Source organism: Nuphar pumila, chromosome 14 (genome assembly GCF_984573655.1).
Source record: "Nuphar pumila chromosome 14, dmNupPumi1.hap1.1, whole genome shotgun sequence".
Lineage (NCBI taxonomy): Eukaryota > Viridiplantae > Streptophyta > Magnoliopsida > Nymphaeales > Nymphaeaceae > Nuphar > Nuphar pumila.
The window spans coordinates 87,016,678-87,042,414 of NC_143262.1; the positions used below are offsets into that span (position 1 = coordinate 87,016,678).

General features: G+C 37.7%; 1 protein-coding gene across 3 annotated transcripts in view; it reads right to left on the reverse strand.

Moving 5' to 3' along the window:
- LOC149817255 (transcriptional corepressor SEUSS-like) overlaps window positions 1-25,470 on the reverse strand; it is a 33,810-nt gene extending 8,340 nt beyond the window's left edge. Inside the window, exons 1-9 of one of the 3 annotated variants that reach the window (XM_089987984.1) lie at window positions 24,916-25,470; window positions 22,675-23,729; window positions 22,437-22,556; window positions 22,172-22,220; window positions 21,745-21,959; window positions 21,544-21,612; window positions 18,943-19,040; window positions 14,606-14,699; window positions 14,114-14,183 (exon numbers count right to left, since the gene is read on the reverse strand). In XM_089987984.1, coding sequence (XP_089844110.1) covers window positions 14,114-14,183; window positions 14,606-14,699; window positions 18,943-19,040; window positions 21,544-21,612; window positions 21,745-21,959; window positions 22,172-22,220; window positions 22,437-22,556; window positions 22,675-23,631 — 1,672 coding nt within the window. In that variant the 5' untranslated portion in view covers window positions 23,632-23,729; window positions 24,916-25,470. Of the gene's footprint in view, window positions 1-14,113; window positions 14,184-14,605; window positions 14,700-18,942; window positions 19,041-21,543; window positions 21,613-21,744; window positions 21,960-22,171; window positions 22,221-22,436; window positions 22,557-22,674; window positions 23,970-24,915 lie in introns of those variants that run through there. The other 2 variants (XM_089987983.1, XM_089987986.1) reach the window with 2 other exon arrangements.
- Window positions 25,471-25,737: the final 267 nt, after the last annotated feature.

The following is a 25,737-nucleotide window of genomic DNA, read 5'->3' on the forward strand; positions in this document are numbered from 1 at the left end:
CAAAAATTTTGAAACAATCTAAAAACTTCGAACTTGTGTTTCATGAAATATATCCAGGTGAAACGAGAATAACTGTCAATGAATAAAACATAATATTGACTTTCAGATGAAGAACATATAGGAGTTGGTCCCCATACATCAGAGTACACAATTTCAAAAGCTTTTGAGGCTCTTTCATTAACGAGATTAAACGGAAGAACATGACTCTTACATAACTGACAGCGTAAACATTTTTTAGCATCTAAAACAGAATGTAGGCAGGGCTCTGAAATCAATTTTTTTGATACAAGTTTCTTAATGAAACCATGACTATTGGTTCATTACATCTAGAAAGACTAAAAACATATGTATGACAACTCTGAGATGTCAACTCCAAAAATGATGACTTCAAGGTAGAAGAAGAATGAGATATTGGATCCTCCTTGAAGATATACATGTTTCCTCATCACTCCCCTTTAGCGAATGTCTCATTCGTTTGAAGATCCTTAACATACACAGAAGATGGAGTAAATTCAACAGAAGATTTTATACCATCAACAAGTTTGGATACAAAAACAATATTATTTTTAATATTAGGAGCAAAAAGAACATTGGACAGGTTAAGAGAAGCACTAGACAAAAGAATTTGTGCACTTCCAACATGAGAAATGTGATGATGTATTCCATCTCTAGTGACTATACTACCTTTTCCGAAATAAGAGGATAAATTCGAGAGCTTACCAACATTTCCTATGACATGAGAGACGGCTACAGAATCCACGTACCATTCACCTTGTTCATTTTGCTTAATACTCATCTGAGATAAAGCTGCCAGCAAAAGTTGTTGCATATCTCCAAAAGATCTCTAACCATCAGATTCCCTTTTGTTTCCTTATTATTCTTTCATTTGTTTTAAAGGTTAAACCAACAATCAACTTTCCCATGTCCTTTCTTATTATACTGAAAACATATAAGCACTCTTTTCTTATGCCCTATATTAAAAAATCTCGGCATGCTCGGAGTAGGAAGAATACCACGACCTCCTTGACCAAAGCGACCTCGACCTCTACCATTTTAAAGATTGGTACCTCCATGCTCAAAACCATGAGATATATCTGATGCCAAGACATTATGAGTATATGCACATTCACTGCCTTCCGTCAAGTGTTTTATGCTCATTTCATATTGAAGAAGTTTAGCTTGAAGATCCTCGAAGCTAGGTAACACTGGTAGAACCAATAAAGAAGTGGAGAGAACATGATATTTTGGACGCAGTCCATTGAGAGTTTGTTGCACTTTTTCCTTGTCAGAGACAACACTTCCAACAATAGCAAGTTGATCTGTAACTGATTTCACCTTGTTTAAAAAATCCATGACTGACATTGAGCCCTTTTTAAGGGTCTGGAACTCCCTTTTTAGAAATAAAACTCTTGCCTCTGAAATCTGAGAATAGGTTTGTGCAAGTCTATTCCATAATTGACCAGCAGTACAATCATCTGGAATTGATATCAATACTTCCTGAGACAAGGTGGAAGCAATATATGCAACCAATGCCTAATCGTGCTTCATCCATGTTGTGAATTCAGGATTTGAAACATAGATAACCGGAGCATCTCCTTTATCATCCTTTGATTCCTGTAGAATGAACTGTGGTGGGACTGAAATTGATCCATTCAGATGCCCAAACAGATCTTGGCTCCTTATAAAAGGAACAATTTATCTCTTCCAGGTCAGAAAATTAGAATGATTAAGTTTTTCGGAAACAAGCTGACTCAAAAAGTTCGAAGAGAAGCCAACATAGGTAGAGGAATCCATTTAAAATAGATGAAAGGATAAAGAAGAAAGCAAAAGAAAGAATAGAATAAATTTCAGTCAAGGGCAAATATGCAACAACACAACAAAGCAGTTTAGGTAAGATGCAGGATACAATTCATGGTAGAAAGTTGGTTAATTTCAAATTACTTATATCCAGCTCTCTTACAATTTAGCCATGCAATTATTGAGTCTGATTCAGCAAAGCTCGATAGCAAGGTTTATTAGTTACTTTTATCACAAAGTTCTCACATTGATCTCCTCAGCTTTTAAGAGTGTAACAAGCATCACTAGCATCATTAATTGGTTGCTTCATCATCACAGATTGATCATAGATGCTCTCAGTATGTACAAGATAGTATAAGCCAATCCTCCTTTTCATAATCCACAAGCGCATGATGAAGGTGCATCAAGTTGGACTATCACCCTTTAGGATAAGAAATTTTCAACTTTTGCCAAAGATCATACGCAATTAGTAAATCCAGAACTTGTGCTAAAATATCCTCTTAGCAACTTCCAAGAAAAATGGAAGATAGAAATAGACCTAAACACTGTGGGAGACTAAGAGTGCTTTGTTTAATTTCTCTAGAAACGATTTGATATCTTAGCAATAGAGCAAACCCTGCCATTAGGCAAACCTCTAGGCATCCAAGAGCTCTAGAAAAGGCTCCGCTATTTTAACTCGTTGCCTGCATGCAAAGCAAGCTCCCTCCTAAGACGAGAAATCTTTTAAATTCTGAAAATAGATCAAGTTTATCCTCCTTGAGTTCTTTGATGATAGACCCCAAAAACTTTACGATCTTTTCACCTCACTCCTATTTGAAATCTTCAACCACACCCAAAGCGCTATTCGGAGTACCTCAAACCAAGTTTTTTCATCTCTAACAAGGGTCAACGCGCCTCAACAGAGCAAAGCTATCTTTTGGGCACTGTTCCCACCATTGACCACATTATTGATAACAATACTCTCATCCAGTGTCGTATCATAGCGTATTGTATGATATGCTATGACACGTATCGTATCTACTAGGTGTTCTAATATGATACATGCCCATATCTTGATACGGGTGTGTACCATACCCATATTGGGTTGTACTTAAACAATACGCCCCATGTATCTTATGATACATGCCATATGGGGTGTAGCTTACAATACGCAATAACTGCAATTTAAGTTGCACTTATTTCTTTTTTGGAAACATCTAAGGCCCGATAAGGCAAGTTTATGCTCATTCATAAAGAGCTTGAGAGTGATTTGGGGGAGATTTCTTGTCAAAATAAAAGATGATGATGATGATAATCATGATTGAAATTATTCTGTTTGAATTTTAAAAAACTTGGTCATGTAAAATTTGTAAGCAAAAAAACACCTTATGATATTGGTTTGGTTTATGTAACATACTATTATGAATCTTGTGACTTGTTAGCTTAGTTTTGTTGTTTAATATGGCATATTATGTCATAGTTTGCATTTTTCTTATGAGATACACATGCTATTGAGAGCATATTATCTTGATTATTCAATGTTTGATGTCTCATGCATGCCATTCATAGCATATAATTGTTTTGATGCGTGATATTCTAGTTTTATCTTATACAATTCATCATTGTTTCTTGTGCAATTTTTTTTTAAATTTTCCTGACTTCTTGGGGAGTCATACTATTTCTTTTATGATATGATACGATATGTATGTTATTTTGGATCCAGCCTATACGGGTTAGGCTACGTTTTTTACAACCTTGCTCTCGTCCACCCCCTCCCTGTCCACCCTCACAAAAAAGAAAAGGGGTGCGCTAAAACTTACTCTTATCCCTCAAGTTTGTGTAGACAGATCTATCATTCCAATACCTTGGCTGCCATGTACAAGTCGAACCAATTTTGAGCATTAGTGTTGAATTGAAACAAAGAATCACAGACACACACAAGGACAAATTGTTAGTGCAATTAATCTAAACACACATCACTTCTAAATAAAATTCTTGTTCAAAAAGACAAAATCCATTGATGGGAGAGAATTTTGATGAGTCGTCAATGAATTTCAACCCCTCTTGTCAGAGGACATGAACCCGGTATAGGAATCTTTGACTCCACCAAGAACCAACTGGTTCTGACAAGGTCCAATTGTCTTCCACCCCACAAGAAAAACATGTGCCTCTGATGAAGTTTATTTTCCCTTCCTTTTTCCATTGGCGTGACTTCTTGGCATCTTTTCTCTCCGTTTAATCAAAGTTATCTTTCCTTAAAAAAAACATTGTGCTAAAATATCTTTGTTGCAATAGTCATTAGCCACACATTAAACCTTGATCCTTAGCCAGCCAATCATCATATGCTAGAATGAATTGAAGGACTTCTTTTTTCCTTCTTTCACCTCTCCTCTCAAAATGAACTATTGTAATGGAATTTTCTTCTTCTCAACATGTCAAACAAGCACAAGTGATGAATTCATGGAAGAACGACACTTATATACTATATAGGTAGAGTGGGTTAACTTAATATCCTTAAAAAGAAAGATTGGAAGAACCAAAAGAGACTAGGTTCAAAGATGTCTGTGGATCTGTCATTGAGCAAGGAGAAGAAAACTAGTAATCATTAACCATGGAAGGAAAAAGTTATCATTAATATGTCAAAGAATAATGTGGAAAAGGACTAAAATTTTAAATTACACATCTTTCTCTCTCCTCTTTTAAATCATGGAAAGAGAGAAATTCCTAAACCGCACTAATAATTGGTGCGAATATTCGAACAAGCTGATCTCTCTCTCTCTCTCTCTCTCTCTCTCTCTCTCTCTCTCTCTCTCTCTCTCTCTCTCTCTCTCTCTCTCTCATAACAAAGTGGTCCTTTGCTGAATGAAAGACATGGATTACGCACTATTATCCAGATATGACTTAGAAATTAGATCCTGATTTGAATAGGGAGTCAGCAAGGAAGAAATTTATGAAAGATGGGAATAGACTAGATTTGATAAAGTAAGGTTTCAGCTGGGATATTAAGATCTTGGTAATCATTAACATGATATTTCAAATCTGGATAATAAGCTTAGAAGAATTAAGAAGAATTTTCAGATCTAACCACAAAGAGTAAGAAGAAATGAAAGATCAAATAAGATGAAACAAGGAAAAGGCTGCAGAAGGACAATAAGAAGATTAAGATTAGCGTTTTGTATTTAGGCTGTGTTTGGGAACCTTGTATCGGAGTGCATGGGTGCAGGTTTTCAGAATTGCCGATGCACTCTGACATTTGGGAACCATGTTTTAATAAAACATGGGTAATGAGAAGGTTTTTGGCAGCACCAAAACCCTCCCCGATGCAGGGATTCAACACCCCACCATAGGAGGTGGGTTTTACAGAATCCATGAGTGAACACCCTGCCTGATACCCTGCTTCCCCACTACCCTTCCTCTGCAACAGCCCCATCTTCTTCCCCCCATTGAAGCCCTCTTACCTAACCTAACAGCCCCTTATTAACCCATTGAATCTTCTCTACCCAACCCTAAAAATTTCCCTCCATTGCTAACCCTTTCTCCTCTTTGGCTTAAATGTAACTGCTGCAAACAGGATTGGAGAGCAGCTTCAACATCCAAAACAATGGAAAACAAAGGTATGATGTTCTCTTTTTTGTTTTCTGTTTTTCTTTCTTTTGCAAAGAGATTTTCTGTTTTTTTGTTTTGCAAAGAAGATTTTCTGTTTTCTGTTTCCTAGTCTTAAACCATAGTTTTTGTTTGTTTGCAAGGTTTTTTTTCACAAAGAGGATTTTGGAGCAACACAACCAAATCAGCCAATTGCAGTCCCTATGTTTTCTTGGTTTTCTATTTTTTTTCTTCATTGAGTAAATTGGATATCATCCCAGCCACTGTTTTTCCATGAATATCTGTTTTCTCTTTTTTTTCTAGAACAACCCTAAGTTTATTTTATCTTTTCAGTAGAGTAGTCATGGAAGAAAGTGAGCAGGAATCCCATATTCGGGTAAGGCCATCATTTCTTGATGTGTGTGTGCCTACCCAATCCTAAGATCTGATGCTAGATTTCATCTTGGATCAAACTATCCAAAGTTTTGTTACTGGTTCTTTTCAAATTGTCATTTTGTTCTTAAATTTTCCAAACAATTGGGTTATTAAAATTTTTCTTGTGGCTAGTCAGGACTTCCTCTCTTTCTTCCTTTAAATTCCCTTGGCAGAGTGTTGCTTTGATGTTAAAAGTATGGATCTTTAAAGAAGTATTGGCTTATTATTTTGTTTATTACATGTTAGATTTGAAATAAGTGTTATACCCAAGGTTGTATGTATCGTATAGTAACCCGTATTGGTCGGGCCCAAAATAAGATACATTGTATCGTAAAAAATCATAAATTTTGAAAAAAAATAAAAAATTTGAAAAAATCATAAAAATTCAGAAAAAATAGCAATTTTTCTAAAAAAATCATCACATTAAACAATAATGAATTGCACAAAATACAACCATAAAATCACATATGAAGCATTTATGTCTCTATTAGACTGAGTTGCATAAGACATCATCAAACATCAATTATCTCACAAGAACAATGCAAATTTTTAAATATCTTGCAATTAAGAACATGCCACAAGACTCGTACTTTCATATTACATAAACAAAAATATTATGGCAATAGTTGCACTCGATTTTACTTGAGTGCCTCATTGCCATGCCGAATCATCGATGCCACCTTTGTTGGAGGAGTGTGGAGCTTAATTTCAACCTTAATATAAATCTCTAAATTTTTTTGGAAGTTAGTTTTGTAATTATAATCATAATAAATCTTTTTTACCTTAACCCACTTCCTTGAATGGAAAAATGGTGGAAAAATTTTTTATTTTAGCAAACCGAAAAAGCCCTCTCCCTTGCGCACGGATCGGCCCCCAAATCGCTCTCACGAGTCTTAAGGTGTGTGGATACCTTTAATGGCTTCTATACAAATGAGGGAGTTGGCCCTCCAAAGGTCTTTAAAACTCCAAAATTACGATTTGGTTATTTTTGAAGAATGCTGACCTTGCATCGTATGATACATCCCGTATCGTATGATACATCGATACGGTACGATACATGACGCACCCATATCACAATACGAGTGTGTATCGTATCGATATTCTAAATAGTTACGATATGTATCGTACTGTAACTCCGCCTGTGTATAATTGTTTAGTTATACAGTGTCGATCCCAAGCCCGGATAAAGGAGGAGGGTTGCGGTAGGCCAGTGACAGCCAGCATAAAAACTTAGTCATACCCTATGAATATGAACCAATATGAGAATTTTGTTGGGGCGTTCCTTACTGAGCGACGTGTCGTACTCTATAGGCCCGGAGGCAGTGATAAATGGGCAAGAGTTGCTAGGTCGTCGCCCGGAAGCGACGCGTCACACCGATGCCCGGGTGTGGTGTCAAATAGGCAAGGGTTCCCTCACTTGGACAGGTGGGGGTAAAGAAGTTAGTCCAAGACCATAAAATTAGGTTAGCCACTTGGAACATAGGGTCTTTAAGTGGCAAGTTGGTAGAGTTAGTAGATGTTATGTGTAGGAGAAAGATTGATATTTTATGTCTACAAGAGATCAATGGTAGGTGAGAAGGCAAAAGTGATAGAACCTCGGGGATATAATATTTGGTATACAGTAATAAATAGAAATAGGAATAGAGTAGGGATTGTTACGAGTCATGAGTTTATAGATAATGTAGTTGAGGTCCGTAGGAAGGGTGATAGGATTTTACTTATTAAATTAGTATTAGGTACGAATATTATTAATATTATTAGTGTTTATGCACCTCAAGTAGGTTTAGATAATTCCATTAAGCATCAATTTTGGAAAGATTTAGATGGAGTAGTACAAGGGATATCTTATGGTGAAAAGTTTTTCATCGGCGGTGACCTTAATGGACATGTAGGTATTAGTAGGGATAAATTTGAGAATATCCATGGAGGCTATGGTATAGGAGAAAGAAACGAAAGTAGAGAAAGGATTTTAGATTTTGGTTTGTCCTATGATATGATCTTAGCAAACACTTGGTTTGGGAAGAGGGAGTCTCACCTAGTAACATTTAAAAGTGGGGTCAATACGAGTCAGATAGATTTTTTCCTACTTAGAAAAAGAGATAGGGGTTGTTGCATCGATTGTAAGGTTATACCGGGAGAAAGTGTAGCTACACAACATAGAGTCTTAATTTTAGCTCTTAGAATTAGACAATGCCGCAAAAGGGATAGACATAGGATCGATCCTAGAATTAAGTGGTGGGCATTGAAATGAGCTAAACAAAGAATGTTTGTAGAGCAAGTAGTTAAGGAAGCTGATTGGTGTCTCGAGGAGGATTCAGACTCAATGTGGAATAAGATAGCGGGTGACATGAGAAAGGTGGCTAAGGAGGTATTGGGTGAGTCTAAAGGCGGTGCACCGCTAGTTAAGGATACATCATGGTGGAACGAGGATGTCAAATTAGCTATTAAGGTTAAAAGAGAGTGTTATAGAAATCTAAGTAAGAGTCGTGATAATGAGAATTTGGAAAAGTATATGATAGCAAAGAAGAAAGCTAAAAAAGTAGTTCAAAACGCGAGGGATAAGGTATATAAGGAGGTTTATGACAAGTTGGATACCAAAGAGGGCGAGAAGGATATTTATAGGCTTGCAAAAATGAGAGATAGAAAATCGAGGGATCTGGGTATGATTAGATGTATCAAAGATGAAACACAAAGGGTTTTAGTCAAAGATGAAGAGATTAAGGAGAGATGGAAAGATTATTTTGATAATCTATTTAATGGAAGTCATGCTCAGGATCTTGGAGACTTGTCAATTCCTTTCCATGAGATGAATCGTGACTTCATGCGCAAGATTCAAAAGAAAGAAATTACAGAGGCTTTGAAGAAAATAAAATCAAGAAGGGCAGTTGGCCCAAATGCTATACCTATTGAGGCTTGAAAAATGCTTGGGAGAGAAAGGTTTAGAATGGTTGACAAATATTTTAACAAGATTTGGCAGACAAATAAGATGCCTAATGAGTGGAGGAAGAGTACTTTGGTGCCTCTATATAAGAATAAGGGTGATATACAAGATTGCACAAACTATCGTGGTATAAAACTCATGAGTCATACTATGAAACTTTGGGAGAGGGTGATTGAGTCTAGGTTGAGGAAGGTTGTCATGATATCGGAGAATCAATTTGGTTTTATGCCCGGAAGATCAACTATGGAAGCTATACATCTTCTTAGACAACTTATTGAGAGAAATAGAGAGGAACAAATATTTGCATATGGTTTTTATTGATTTGGAGAAGGCATATGATAGAGTACCTAGGGACGTTCTCTGGTGGACAATGATGAAGAAAGGTGTTTCTCTCAAGTACATTAGTATAATTAAGGATATGTATGAAGGAGTAGTAACCAATGTCCGCACTTGTGGAGGGGTGACAACCAATTTTCCTATAACGGTTGGGTTACATCAAGGATCTGCTTTAAGCCCTTTCCTATTTGCTATAGTGATGGATGAGCTTACGAGATCAATTCAAGAAAATGTGGTGTGGTGTATGTTGTTTGTTGATGATATTGTTTTGATTGATGAGTCTAGAGTTGGGGTTAATGCTAAGTTAGAATTATGGAGACAGACATTGGAAGCAAGAGGTTTTAAGTTGAGTAAGAGTAAGACAAAATATATGGAATGTCGGTTTAGTAAGCAACGAAGTAGTGATGGGAGTGTAGTGAAGCTTGGTGAGCAAGAAATACCGATGGATGATTGTTTCAAATATTTGGGATCTATCATTCAAAAGTATGGAGAAATTGATGGAGATGTAAATCATAGGATAAAGGTTGGGTGGATGAAATGGAACAGTGCAACTGGAGTGTTGTGCGATCGTAGAATGCCATTGCGGTTGAAGGGGAAGTTTTATAGGACAACTATTAGGCCTGCTTTACTATATGGTACGGAATGTTGGGCTGCCAAGAGACATCATATTCAAAAGATGTGTAGCTGAGATGCGTATGCTTAGATGGATGTGTGAAAATACAAAAAAAGATAAGATTCGGAACGAGAAGATACGTAAGAAGGTAGGCGTTGCACCCATTGAAAATAAGATGAGAGAGAATCGTTTATGGTGGTTTGGACATATTAGGCGAAGGCCTAATGATGCTCCAGTTAGAAGGATGGAGAAATGGGAAAATATATTAGTTAAAAGAGGTCGGGGTAGGCCTAGGAAGACTTGGATGGAGATGATAGGAAAGGATATGAATGCTTTGAACCTCACCGAGGACATGGCATTGGATAGAAATGATTGGAGGAGAAGGATTCATGTGGAAGACCCAGAATGATTTTCTTTGTTGCTTCATATCGCCGACCCCAATTGTTTTGGGATGAAGGCGTAGTTGTTGTTGTTGTTGTATGTATCGTATGGTATCGTATGATACAACATTGGTTACACCTTGCTAAACTTGAATATGAGTGGTACTGTATTTTTAGAATCACCGTTAGTCAAATACCCTCGTCATGGTTTCGTAGTTTTCTATTTCAAGCCGCTTATACAGGCAAATCAGAGATGCAGGACGTTGCATCCTTAGTTTTGGAAGTGATAAATCGATATTCCATGTGCCTAGCCTTTGTTCCATTTAGTGAGCTACTTGAATTGGTCTATGTTCATTATCTGGAAGCTGCTTGAATGGTCTTGGATGGGGAGTATCCTTTAGTGATGCACTATGTCACATGGGTGTGGGGGTGCAGCAAAAATATAAAAAATTATATATATATATATATATATATATATATATATATAAAGTCCAAAAGTTGGACATAAATGACCCTGGGTGTGTTGACTGCACCCAGGGTCAGGTTGACCGCATCGGGTGCGGGTGTGGCACCTAGTTGGAGAATCCCTGTGACATATAGGGCAAAAAAAATGTTCTTGGCAAATTTTTTTTAAGTCCGAAAAATTGGACCAAAATGACCCTGGGTGCGTTGACCACACCCAGGGTCGGGTTGACCGCACCCGCGTCGTGTCAACGCGGGTGCGGCACCCTGCTAGCCGAATCCCTGTGACATAGGTGATGCAACTTGTGGGGGAAAAAGGTGGCAAACAGTTTAGGAGTAAGAAGTGGCCCCTCATTTGGCTTTGATGGCTACTCATAGCTTGGTGGGCCTCCCATCTAGTAGTAGCATTTTAAATGGTAAATCTGAGTACTTGTTATCTACTTATCTAGTTATCCATTGTAAGATTGTTCATGAGCATCAATAAGTTGACTGGAGAAAGAATTACATTGTTGGACAATTTTTTATTGCAACATAATCAGCAGTTTTAGGAAAGATGGATGTATTATGATAAAAGTCACGTACTTGCATAAGTAGCTTAGAAAAAAGGTAGTCCCTCTGGTTTTCTATGTTTGATATCAAAGTGGTTAGAAACTTGAGGTTAAGCTGATAGCAACAATAGAGGATAGGCAAGAACTATCATCTGAGCATGATATACAAATACTGAGAATATGATATTGTTGGACACTGTTGTTAATGGACAAAAGGTTCTCTGATTCACTACCTGCATTTCCCTTTTACATAGGGATCTTAAATGTTTATCTGCTTGAATTGGATTGCTTTCTGTTTGTTTAGTATGGATCTGGTTTTTGATTCATGTGGTCCATGATTTGCTTCCGTATTTCTACTGTTGGTAATTATGTATGTGTGCATGTGCCTACCAAAGATTGTGTGTATGTGTGTGTGTGTGTGGCCTATCAAAATTTTCTGTGTGCACCTATGTCACACAGATACTCCATTTAGGCTGCTGTTCTGTATCCCCTTCCAAACAAGTTAGACTGAAAACTTCATAAAAATGGCTGTATTCCCGTATGTTCACCAGTATCCATGTGACATAGTTGTGCACATGCCTACCAAAGATTGTATGTGTATGCCCACCAAAAAACTATTGTCTCCCAAAGATCTACTGCTAATTTGATCGCCTGGTGAACTGGTAAGGCCTGCCTAACCTCAACTTGACTATCTGCAAAGTTCATGACCTTAAAGACATTTAACCAGGACTACTCCCTGACAGCTGACATTAGCTGTGTTACCAATTGGCAGTTTACATGTTATTTTCATGGCTAATGTTTTTTCTAGTTGAGATGAGTCATAACTCTGGTTCTGAGACTATACTTGAAGCTGGCACTTTCCTCCTACCTATGGCAATCAAATAAGGGCTCGTTCTCACAAGGTTGGAGGAGACATGACCATTACTTTGCCAATGTATAGTTAGGTGATTGTGTTCACTTTAGAATACTACTGCAAGGAGATCCGTAAATTTAGTGGATTGTCCTGGGTAATGTAAGCAGAGGTGTTGAAGATTGCTGGGCGATTCAAGGGAGCTGAGAGCTGCAGTGTATATTTCTGATATTTTTTATTCTTTTTAGCCTTACTATAGTGTAAGCTTGCTGAATGGTTACAAAGTTTTGTAAATGTCGTAAATTTTCAGCAGGTTGTTGATTTAGGTCGTATAGCTGTTTTTGTTAATTTAGGTCTTTCTTAAAAAAGTCCTTTGGTGGGCAAACTTTAACTGATGTTTGTTAAGTGCTTTGGTGGTCTTTGTTAATTATATGCCCTAGTTTGTGAATTTTGATAGCTGCAGTGGATCTAACATGTTCTTTAACTGAACTGTTTTGACTATCTTGAGAACCCTTATGTTATGTGAGCAAACTTCGAAGATGTGGTATGACATCTTGCAAAACAACTATATACTTTGTACAGCGGGTGGGATTGAGGTGTTAACAAATGTGATGCAGATGGGTTCTGATGAAAGTTCTTCCATGGCTCAATCATGTACCTGTATCTAGGGGTGCCAATGGATCCGGTTTGACCCAGACCCTGCCTGTACCAATCTCGATAAACTCAGGGTTTAGTGACAAGAAAGATATCCAACTAGAATCCAGGTCGGACCCAAGGGTTAGATTAGTATATGGAACCAGGTATGGTTTGGGAAACTTCATAACAAACCTAGGTTCCATTCCAGTTTCGATTAAGATCTGCAATTTTCAATGGGAAAATAATAAAAAATTAATATTTTATGAGGTATGAATCTAGGGGCGCAAATGGGTCAGTTGTGGGCTGGATCCTACCATATCTGAATCCAAATTCAAAGTGCAAACAGTAGATCCGAATCAGATCCGAAAAGGTAAGGTTGAATCCGAATCCAAAATGCAAGTGATAATACATAGAAGAAAAAAAGCTATTTAGATGTAAAAATTGCAATGGGATCGGAATTTGATTCGGATCATTTCTAGAACCGAATTATTAACTGATCGGATCCGTATCCAAAAGTAATCTGATTGAACAGATCCAAATCCGATCTGAATGCACATTTGGATCTATCTTAAAGGATCCAAATCCAATATCCGATCCATTCGCAGCCCTATATGAACCGGGTCGGGTTCATATAATTCTTAAAGGACGGGTATGCTCTGGGTCCAATCAGACCTGAGTCCAGACCCGGTACCACCAGCAGCAAGTCAGATTCAGGTTCGGATCCATCCAAGTTTGAACCAGTCCCAACATGTTGAAACAACTCACATTAAACAAAATAGTCAAATTCGTCCAAATTTTACTGTCTTTTGACTCGCAACCCCAAACTATATTAAATTGTTGACTTTGACTCAAAAAAATGCACATCCGTTTAGGAGTAAACACCAATTCATGGAAGTATCAAAACCATGTGATGAGCTCCCAAACATCTGGTTGGAGTTGGTAATACCATGAATCCCAACGCCATGTTATGGCAAAACATGGAAACCATGTTTAAATCCCAATGCAAGGCTCCCAAACACAGCCTTATAGACATTGCTAAAACACATGCCATCAATGGTATCATGAATTACAGTTTGAGTGTATTATGTAGTCGTGCTGGTTTTAGGTACTTCTGTCATGTATTTTCGAACTCTATTACAGTTTATTCTTGTACCATGTGTAATGGTTCTAATTTCTAAAAGCGCAAACCATAATACTGTGAAATTCATTCCTTTAAATTCATATTAATGTAGACCGCCCATCGAAAATAGACTCTTGCAAATCCTTTCTCTTCTGTCTCCTAAAAAAATAAACAAAACCAGAAATATATGGCTATCCACCAAACCAAAAGTTGACGCAGCATCAAACACAAATATGGTACCATAAAAGCAAAGCAACATAGTTAAAATATATTTTGTTTTAGGAGAATACTATAATCAGATCAAATATGATGACCTCCCAATCACAAACAGGTATACAAAGAACACTACAAGATAAATCTGGACTGGACATACTGACAGGCCATTATCATATCTATTATATATAAATCCAGAAGGAAAATGTTTCAATGCTTACCCATTGGACCTGACCCAGTTTCTCTGCTATAATCAATCAAATCTTTCATACTGTTAACCACCTCTGATATCTGCACTTCGAAATAGTATGTTAGATATTGTTTAAGCCCACCAGTTTGACAAAATTATTGCAGTATGCAAAAAGTTTAACATATAATAATGAGTAGGATAATAATTACAAGATAAAATAAGTGAATTAAAGCACTCGTTTTCAATTTTCATATTGCAAAGCTTCAATTGATCACACACAATGACGAAAACTAATCATATCAGAAAAAATTAGCCGGTAAATGAAGAATGATCTAGATCAGTTTATAAATTTTATCTCAAAGGAACGTATGAAATTAGCATTTGATCAAGTCCAATTGGATGTCTTTCAGATGTTCATCAACAGAGAAAACCCAAAGCTCTAAGATGTATCTGCCAGTCAATATAATTTTAATTGGAAGATTTCGTTTTTAATTTCAAAAAAGAAATTGTGAAGAAGGCCAACCTGCAGGCAGCGAACATATCTTTTTGTGTATCCCAAATCATTTACCAAGGGAACCTCCATAGCTTTGGCTAAATGGCGTGCACTTGCAACAAACCTAAAGGACAAGCACGAACACAGCTTCCGTCAGTTAAGCACTATTTTGAGTATGTTTTGCAATCCACAACCTACCCTTGAAAAGGAAAATTCAGACATTATAAAATCAAGAAACTGCAAAGGGAAAGAGTAGAATTTTATATCATTTGGCTGTAAGTAGTAAATTTTAAAGGATTAGAAGACCAAAAACATAGACAAACCAAACACAATCTGTTATCAAAATCAGATAAAGCAGGATTGATGCCACCTCTAACAATAACGATATCTTTTTCTGAAACAAGAAAATAGACTTCCACTAAAAATAGCCGTCCTACATAATAAAATAGACATAGCAATAAGGACTCACCAAAAGAAAACAAAATAAAAAATCCAGAAAGGGTTGATAATTGTTTCCACCCACATGAGGTGATAAGCAGAGATTTAGTCATATCAAAGATGTGCTCAAAGCTAACTTTAATATGACAAATCTTGGTTTTTTACGGTATTTTTTTGGAATAGAAGTGACTTACTCACCTCGTGGTTATTTGTTGTCGCAGACTAAGTAAACGATCAAAACTCTCAGATGAAAAACGAGTTGATACTCCAAAAGTCATCAATGCAAAGATCAAGAAAGATGATGGAAAGCCTGAAGGATCCAACCCCATAGAGACAAATGATTGGAGCTTTATCTTATCTCCCTATTAGTCGTCCTGATATTTCTCATGCTATTCATTCTGTTAGTCAATTTCATGTTCCCACTAAAGTACATATGAGTGTTATAATGACAATTATTAGATATATTAGAAATTCTATTAATTATGGGTTATTTCTTTTATCATCTTCCTCGTTGGAAGTTATTGCATATTTTGATTTTAGTTGGAGAAATGATGTGAATGATAGATGCTCAACCAATGGTTGCTTTGTTTTGGTAGGTGATTCTCTAATTTTATGGAGATGCAAGAAGCAACAGAAGGTGTCCCTCTCTTCCTTTGAAGCATAGTACCGTATCATGCCGACAATTAGTCTCAGTTAGTATGATTTAATCAGTTATTAGAAGATTTGGGAGTTTACATTGCAAAACCCTCGAGATTATGTTGTGACAACAAGAGATTAGTATACATTGCAAGCAATCATGCATTCCATGAAAGGACCAAACACATTGAAATGGATTGCCACTACGTTCGTGATGAATTTCTAAAGAAGACCACGTTGCCTTATGATCCATTTGAGTATCAACTGATGGATTTCTTCACTAAAGCCTCCTGTCACATAGATTTCACTTCCTCCTTGGCAAACTCTCGGTTGTTAGTTTGAAGAGGGGTGTTAAGATGTTCTTTTAATATATATAAATTGAAATACCCATCAATGGTATTTCGGTCATTTTACCTTGTAATAGAAGTCAACCCATTAAGGGTTGACTGTATAATTGTTATTTTTTGTTTTTTGTATTTTTGTTTTTTTGGTACAATAGATTGGGACAGCTCCAACTAGTTGTTGGAGTTGCTCGCAACGGTCACAACCCAAGAGCTAGTTGGGCTGCTCCCTATCTCTCTTGCTTGTTATAAATAGGGCTTTAAGCCCTTGTAAATTCCAATGCTTTCTTAAGTATTTGTGTAATACAAAAGCATTTATTTTATTCTTGACCCTTGTGTGGGTGGTGTGGAATGATCAATTAGTGTTCTCGAGTTGGTTGTGTTCTTGTAAGCCCATAAGAGGCACTTGTTTGCTTTTGTTCTTATTTCATTACAGCCACTTGGTGTATAAAACTGTAACTTAAGACGCTTTGCATAGTGAAAAGACATAAACCAGTCTCATTGTTGTATATATTTATCCTTATATGCTATCCAAACATAAGTAAAATAGGTTGCCTCAATCCACAATATGCAAATCTGAAACCTGTTTTTTCCCTTTATCACATATTCAATGGTTAACTCAAATTGGCCCCTCGGTATGTACGGGCCCCACGAGAAAACCGAAATGACAAAAAAATATCATCAAATTCTATTTATCAAGATTTAGAGATTAAGATTCTCATAGAGAGAGAGTGAGGTTCTCAACGGTTTCCTATTTCATTATTATGATTATAGTCATTTTATTATGACAATTAAGAGAGAGAGAGAGAGAGATTTATGATGGAAACCCAGCAGTTTGTTCAAAAATTACAATAAACACTTTTTTTAAACTACATAGAGAAGGGGCAAACAAATTTTTAATTACACAGTCAAAACATATGAGAAGAATGCCAAAACATAATAAAGCATTTAATTTTTTGCACCTAATACCCTCACTTCTGCTTTTATAATATTTAGGATTCAAGGTGTAAAAAAACAGGCCTTAGGAAATGAGGATCACTCAAAAAACTTCCATATTCGGGCAATCCTGGGAGAAAGAGGAACTTGATGGCATCACAACACCTCAGGCGATGAATCGCGACTTTTTTTTTCAAGGATCCAATGTCTTCATTGCAAGGGTATAAACTAGCAAGATGATAACCGCATTTTAGAACAATAAACACTAAGTAGCGTAAGGGAATAATCCATGAAACAAATGTGCTTGCCATAGACACCAAGACTAAATGTCCTTCACAGCGAGATGATTCACTCGTTGATCCAAAAGGTGGCTCATGAGGTTCTAATAGAGAAACAGACATTCTTAGCTGTAATCCACCAGATGGAGTAAGTGATCAAAGGTTGGGGATGCATCAGGCCATTAGCTTCAAAATAGGAACCCATCATCATCAAGCGAATGTTGATATCTCACAGACAACTATTTCCACCAAAAGACATTTATAAACTCCTTTGTTCTATTCATATTATGTAATTTTTTTTTTCTTTTGTGTCTTTTCATTCCAAAAAAATATATAGGTTCCATCTTCCAACACTCAGTCAACACAACATCTGAGCACCAGTCTGCTCTTTAGTCATCGACCTTCAATAAATATCCAACTCTTCCAACAATTATCTCTTCTAACCAGAGCCTTTAGACCCTTCAATATTTATCTCCAATTGTAGGGAAGACAATGGACCTCATACTTTCAATTTGGAAGTCGTGAACAACCAAAAACAGGGAGGGGGCTTTTATGGCTGACTCACGAGCTATAAAAAACATCTCTGTTCTGCATTAAAGTAAGAACTAATAATAAGAAAGTAAAAGGTAATAAAATCCGCCAAAGATGCAGTATGACAAAAAAAAACATAATGGGTATAATGAGGCATCAAACCAGTCACAAAAATGGGTCTTGGCTATATCTTGGCAAGGCAAGTCTTGCAAGAATATAGATTTATTTGATAAATCTTGGGAAATTTTTGGCAATTAAATAATTAAAGAATATAAAAATAGCATAAATAAGTAAGAAAATTATATGTTTAGATAATAAAATACACATGTATAAAATATAATAAAAGAAGTAAAAAATATAAAAGAAAAAACATATTTAAGATATAGAAAATAAATAAAAAAAGTAAGACTAACAAAATATCACAAGTATCGTAATAATATTGTGATATTATGGCAATAATATTGCTATAGAATTATTTTTGAGAATATCGTGATATTTTACCTTTTAAATTGTTTTCCAAAAAACAAGATCTATAAAGCCGACATTTTCAATTTATCAGCAATATCTGTGACTGTGCATTAAACCTCTCACACGCCAATCAAAAAGATATCTAAATCAAGCCATGAACAAGTTAGCATTTGTTAAATAGGAATTCAAAGAGAAAGTTTATAGAGATATCGCTTTTGGAAATCGGTCTTTAACACTTAAATATTTATCGGTAAATCAGTCTTGCAAGGCCAAGACAAAGCTAAAGAGAAACTAATCTCCAGTAAGTTAATAATTTTTTGGCGTATTAATAACTAAAGTACAAAAGAAAAAAAATCATAAATATCACTCTATATCTGCAGGAAGTAGATAAACATAAACACACTAGATAAATACAATACCAATAACATAATTTTGAATGATGGCACAATAAGCATGAATGAGAACAAGGTGCCTGCATGCACATGCATGCAAACATGGTGAGTGAGTCTGTACCAGAAGTGGACAGAACAAGCAAAAGTGATGGCTCTCGAAAACTAATCAAAATAGCAAAGGGCTCTAATCTAGCTCCAGATCCAAGGAACCCAAACAGAGGTGTGTGTGTGTGTGTGTGTGTTTGAGAGAGAGAGAGGACTATTAAACAATATTCTCAGAAAACGTTATTAAAGAATGAATTTCAGATACTTTCACCACAATTCTGAAAAGGAAAGTTGTGCCTTACATATTACAAGTGCTCTGCAACTCCTGTGATGAAAGACTGGACGACCCATTTTGAGTTGAAGCCTGGTATTTCTGAGCCACTGAACCAAGCTGGCTAACCTGTACATGACAGCAAATATCAATAACACCTTCCACACCAACTATGCTATAACAAAATGTGCTAGAATGCAACGAATAGGAACCAATGACTGCATCCGTGTTGTATGGATCAAAAAAGTTGACCAGGACAAAAGATGGATATGATATGTACATATCATCACAAAAACAGAGCACTGCATAATGTTCATCTTAAGGGTGCCCTTTGATTGAGCATTAAAAAGCAAACATCATTGGTGAGGTTTCCTTGAAACCCAGAAGAATGAGAATTGACAGCTTTTATGGAGCCCCAGGATTCTGAGAATCCAATTTACCATATCTTTAAATAGTAAAAGTGGTTTCTTCTGGAAGGACTAAAATTACTTCAATTTTCAAAAATTTGATGGATTGTCAGCTCCGTTTCTTCCATCACACAAACACAGAAATAGTGGCCTCGCTGATGAGAATTTCACAAGCTCTATCCAAATGCGTCCAAAATATAATCACCAAATTCCTTGTTCATACAGAAGATGTACGTGCAAATGTGCACATAGCAACAACTAGAAGAATCAAATGAAATCTAATGATTATCCCTACATCAAAAAATCAACACATAAATCCTTATGTTATTTATGCAGGTTACTTGGTAGCTGGCGAGATTACTGCAGGTAGCACAAATAATAACTGGTTCAAATCAGCAACGAGAAGTAACACATTTACTAGCTAGGCTGTTCCTGGGGATGACCATGACAAACCAATATACTCTAGCTGAAGGGGGCCATTTCCAAGTGGGCTCCAGCTCAAATCAAGTATCAATTAGTGCTTTATGGCACCCATTGGAAAAAGGAAAAGGATGGAAACACTAGCACCCTTCCTCCTATAGACATTGTCAGCCATGTCAAACTTGAGCAGGAAGTTGCTCAGTAGTTGCATTATGTCAATCTATACAAGTTATTTTAATTGTAGATGTGCATACTCAATATGGTGTCCCAGATACACTTCTTAGAGAAAGGAAGAAACAGGAATCACTATATGGAAAAGGTGCAGGAAGCTGATGGCAAGGGTTTCCTCCTAAACCGAAAGAACCAATCACAGAATGCAACAGAACGCAAAAGTCCATCACAAAGGCATCTACATCGATGCATTTTAAGCCACATATTTGAAGTTTAAACATAAAGCAAAGTGGGACTAAAAAGCATTGAAAAATGAAGAGGTGCATCTCATTATCTCCATTAGAGGTTATAAAAAACCCCAAACAACTTCATCAAAGAGTTTCTCCAAGTCTACATTAATAGAGGAAATTCCCAACTTTCTAATCCAGCAAACTTAGAGATTAATATGAGGCACTACAAACCCAGTGACTTTTTCATTTAGTAATTTGGCAAGCCCATCAAAAAGTTTCTTGAAGTCTACTAATCCATAACCTTAGTGCTTTTCATGTGAGCCACTACAAAACCAACTGAGTTGTTCGTTTATTTATTTGTATGAGTGAAAACATGTTGACTGTCTTCATGTTGTCCATCTGCATTTGTCTTTAAGTGAGGATGTAACAGTGATTCAGTCATTACCTATGTCACACGGACTTGGCTAGGGGGTCGACGCACCCGCATCGACATGCCCCGACACGGGTGCGGCTTCGGACACGAGGCAGACACGGTCAACCAAGTGTCAGACTCGGTCAACGCACCGGGGCCGAGTCGGTCCACATTTTGGACTCGGTCAACTTTGACCGAGTCTATTTTTGTCCATTTTTAGGGCAAAAAACTAAAAAAAACAAATTTTTTATATATTTTTTCAAAAATATATAGATATATAGCCGAGTCTTATTATTATATATATATATAGCCGTGTCCCCCTAATGGGCACAACTTTGACAGAGTCTTATTATTGTTATATATATATATATATTAAATATATATACATATATATATAGCCGAGTCCCTGTGTCCAAAATTTTTTAAATTGCACCGCACCCGTGTCGCACCCGGACCCGCACCCATGTGACATAGGTCATTACTTGAATCAAGAACAGCAACAAAAGTTAAAACCAGCAATTTACCAGCTTTATGTATCTCAACTTTTAACAGGAAATGTTGAAATAAAAAAGAAATTCGAATGCAAAGGAATGATAAACAAAAATGTTACAGAAAAGGTTGAAAACATGGCAAGGCCCAAACAAAACCAAAAGACGCAGAATAATGGACTACTCATTGTCAACTATCAGTTCTTGACTGTCAGAAAAAAAAAACTAAATGAACCATGATCCTATGTCAAGTACCATCGAATCAGGCTATGGTCAGGGTTGAAGAGGATAGGCGGCAAAGAATTTAACAAGATCCGTAAGCTAAATTTCATGTTTAAACGTTTTTAAAACACCACAATGCTACAACGATATTCTCACTTGATAAATAACATATTTGTTAGGGGTTTCTTTACATATTGCTGCTACTTTCCACTATTGCTGTAAAAGACATAAACAACACAATAATTGGTAACATCTTGATCACGTGATGGAATCATAAAGGACCTGAGATAATATCAGTCTTCGAGGAATAAGCTCCTCATGGCGCCTTGCACAAAACTCCCAGGAGCATATCTAGACAACAGACAAAGAAAATGAAGTCACTGTGAGATTCAATGAAATTTTATAAGGAAAAAGAATACAGAAAGACATTATGAAGGCCAAATATTTTACCAAAAAAAGTAAAAAACGAAAAACAAAACAAACCTTTAGATCCATAGAGAAAACAACCCTAAGTTGCCCATCACGTACTACACGTAGTTGTTCAAACACACTTTCCTGGATTGCCTTTCCATAATCCAAGACAATATGACCAGATGGCGTATGATACTCGTGGGGCATGTCCACATATAGAAGTTCTTCCAAAGTACCACTGTCATATTTGATTTTGCAGAGTCTTGGCAAAACCTCCACAGTTGTTTCTGAGAGAAGAAAATTACAGTAATAATCATAAGCATGCAAAAATCTATTTATGGTGCCCTTGTATTTGGATTGGTGACAAAGAGAACAATATATTTAGCATTTAACCAAAAGTATCCAGAAGAAAAAAACATTGAAGGATATTTACATATCATCATAACAATACAACCACACAGCAGTCAACCACGTATATGGAGAAAGAAAAATTACATACCGAAACCACGACCAGGCTTTATATTGCATATTTCACAGTGCCAGACGTCCTGAAAAAATAGAGAACGTCAATCTTTTATTCAATATTTTCTGAGGATTGTCTGCTCTGAGAAGGTATGCAAAATCTTGCATTCTTTTCAAAGAAAAAATGAATGGAGACAATGAGCCAAGACATGAAGCAACTTGATTTTTTATTCCCATGGAGATCAGAAGGATCAAGAACATACAAAAGGAAGAAAGGAAAAAAAGAAACATAAAAAACATACCTGAGGGAAAACACCAGTGGTTTGCCGCCCATTGCCATACAAAGAAACACACCAACGCTTCTTGGCATGTGGAGCAAAGTACTCAGCAACAAACTTCCGCCAAAACTCAATGTTATTATCCTGTGACAATAATTTTGCACGTATTAAATGACATAAATAAGCAGCTGTACCATTGAAATTAGAATAAACTACAAAGACACTAAAAGCAGTCAAAATATGTATACATAAAGAAGCTTACAGCAGGCCTATGCTGCTGGTGATACATATACTGTGTCAACCTTCGAGCACACATTCCTGGCTCATACATGATTGGTTTTATGGTAGATCTTAGTGGTAGATTGTGTTGTTGAAACTGTTGCATAGGTTGTTGCTGCAATTGTGAGCGTTGCACAGGTAATATTTTAAACATCTGTTGTTGTTGCTGTTGCTGTTGCTGTTGTTGTTGCTGTTGTTGCTGCTGCTGTTGCAAGAGCCGCTGCTGCTGCAAAAAACTCATTTGTGCTGCCTGCAACTGCATCTGCTGGGAGGACTGTCGAGACATTTGCAAAAGTTGTTGTTGTTGTTGTTGTTGCTGCTGCTGCTGCTGCTGCAAAAATAGTGACTGATCTGAATGTTGTGGCTCGCTTTTAATGCCCCCAATACTTCTTAAAGACGTAATCTGCTGTTGTTGTGGTTGATGCTGTTGTGGCTCCAACTTCACAGGAACCATACTTCGCAATGTCTGCAATTGTTGCTGTGCAGATTGGTCATTCGGCACTTGAGGCTCCATTTTTACAGGGACCAGGCCACGCAAGGATGTCAATGACTGGGGTCCATTTTGATCACTGTTTACTGCCCTAAGAGACTGTAATTGCTGCTGCTGGCTTGATCCCAAGCCAACGTTGATCTGAGCAGAGAACTGCTGCAACCCTCTTGCCCCAAGCAGATGCTGAGACTGAATTTGCAGGCTATTAGAGGAATCCTGCCCTTGTTGTCCATGCTGAAAGTTTTGCACCTCAAGTTGTTGAGGATGCGGCAAGTCTTGAGACTGCTGATTATTAGAATTCTGGAAATGGGCACCTCCAGAAGCCGTCATAGATCCATTTATACCAGATGAGATAGCGCCAGAAGCATTCAATGATGTGAACGACAGAGGTGAAGCATTAAAGCCCAATCCACTGCCAATGCCTGAGAGTGGATCAGATTCAGCACTCATGCCAATAACTCCCCTCTGAATGTTTCCAGAAAGGCCAGGATTTGAACCAGCAGACAGTGGACCATTCGCCCCAGCAAAAGATTGGTTGACACCAATTCCTGCACCTCCCCCACCACCAAGAAGTGAAGAAACATCGGACAAGTTGCCGAGCACATTCATATTTCCATACTGAGAACGTGGAGAAACAAGGGAAGGAAAGGCAGGTTGTGCAGGAACTGACCCACTTTGGCCTCCCAAAAGACTAGAATTTGTTCGTAAGAGAGCAGAAGGGGCAATTGTTTGGGCACCACCGACGGGCGTCGGAGGCCCTGATGGTATCATCCTCGACGCAGATGCCTTTGCTCACAAATCAAACAACTGATCAGACTACCCAGTTTCAGCGATGAAGCTAGAACAGGCAAGCTTCCAACAGGTAAAACTGCAGTCCAGACATTTCTATCTATGCTCCTGAACAGTTATATGGGCGGCGAACTAACCCGCAAGTGAGCATTGATCACTCAACAAAGAAGGCAATGAAGCAAAACAGACGACAAAACCGAACCAACACAATGAGAATGAGGGTACCGCATATTTTTTAACCCAGATTCCGTTATTTCTTTTTCTAAGAATCAGAATCCTCAAATGGAAACAAGTCACTAGAAAGCTCAACATAGACAAATACCAAGAACACAAACTCGAATCAAGATTTCTGGTCAACCAATTTTTCAGTTTTCACACCACCTCTCGCACCTGAGCAACGGAAAACGATAACAACGCACAGAAACAACCACCCAACAGATCCATCATTAAACCCATTCAATTCGAACACATGGCGGCTTTCAGAAGGGACGTTCCAGACATCAAAAAAAGCTGCATCACCACTACCAGACTCTCATCCCCGCCTACGAAAAGCGCGAAACCCCGACTCCGTGTTCGATCAAGAAACCACCAAAAGAAAAACTTAACACAGCAAACACCCGGCACCGAAAAACACTCGAATTCCAACCCCAACAAGCACCGAGGAAAGAAACCAACCCTCGATCAACAACGTCTCCCAACGACAACCCCTAAAAACCTAAAAGAAACCCAACCCTTCCCTTTTGCCCCCACAAAACCTTAGAAAGAACAAAACAAGAACTCGCGGTACCGTCGGAATGCCGATGGAATTCAGCGCAAAGACGAAACAGAGTGATTTTACTGATCAAGCAGAGCTCCCGCGGTTCGAGCGCTCTGTGAATTCTAGGGTTTCGGTAGAGCTCGAAAGAAAGATGGGGAAATATCCCTCCTTTGAGAGAAAAAACATACCAGAATGAGAGATGAAGACGACGACGACTCTCGAGCTAGAGCGGAATCGGAGGCCGTCCTGGAAGCTTCTAGAAGGGCGATGAAACCCTAGAAAACACCCCTTCTCGCCTCTCCTTCCCCTCTCTCTCTCTACTGTGATTTTCTCTCTCCTCTCTCTTTTCTCTTCTTTCTCTCTCCTCTCTAAACCGCCCTCATTCTCTTTCTACTGTGTTTTTCTCTCTCCTCTCTCCTCTCTCCTCTGTCTTTCTCTCTCCTTCCTAAACCGCCTCCTTTCTCTCTGTAAGGCCTTCTTTCTTTCTCTATCCTCCCTCTAAACCGCTGTCATTCTCTCTCTAAGACCTTCTGTCCTTCTCTCTCCTCTCTAACCCGCGATGATTCTCTCTCCTCACTGTTTCCAGTTTTCCAAATTCCAACCCTCTCTTATGATCTTATCTCTCTCTACCATTAGTTTCTCTCTCCGAAACTCACTCTCTCTCTAGTCGCTCCTTCTCTCACTAAGCTTTGCTTTCTCCCTCTGTTTCTCTCTCTCTCTACCAAGGCGTCATTGCGGACGTCAAAATTCCATTCGATCTGGTTCATATAAATCGCCCACCTCCCTTTTCCAAGAGAAAAAAAAAATAGAGAAAATACGGAAAAAGAAAACCAGGAGAAGTGAAGTTAATCATCAGTCGGGCCCTGGCACGTGCGAAAAGTAACGGACAAGACCCCGCCGAAACTGCGGCGCCGATCTAGACGACTCGACCGAGATGTAAGGTCCAAAAGAATCGGCTCTTTCTGACAGCCGAATGTCGAACCGGCCTGTTTTGTTTGTACATTTGACTT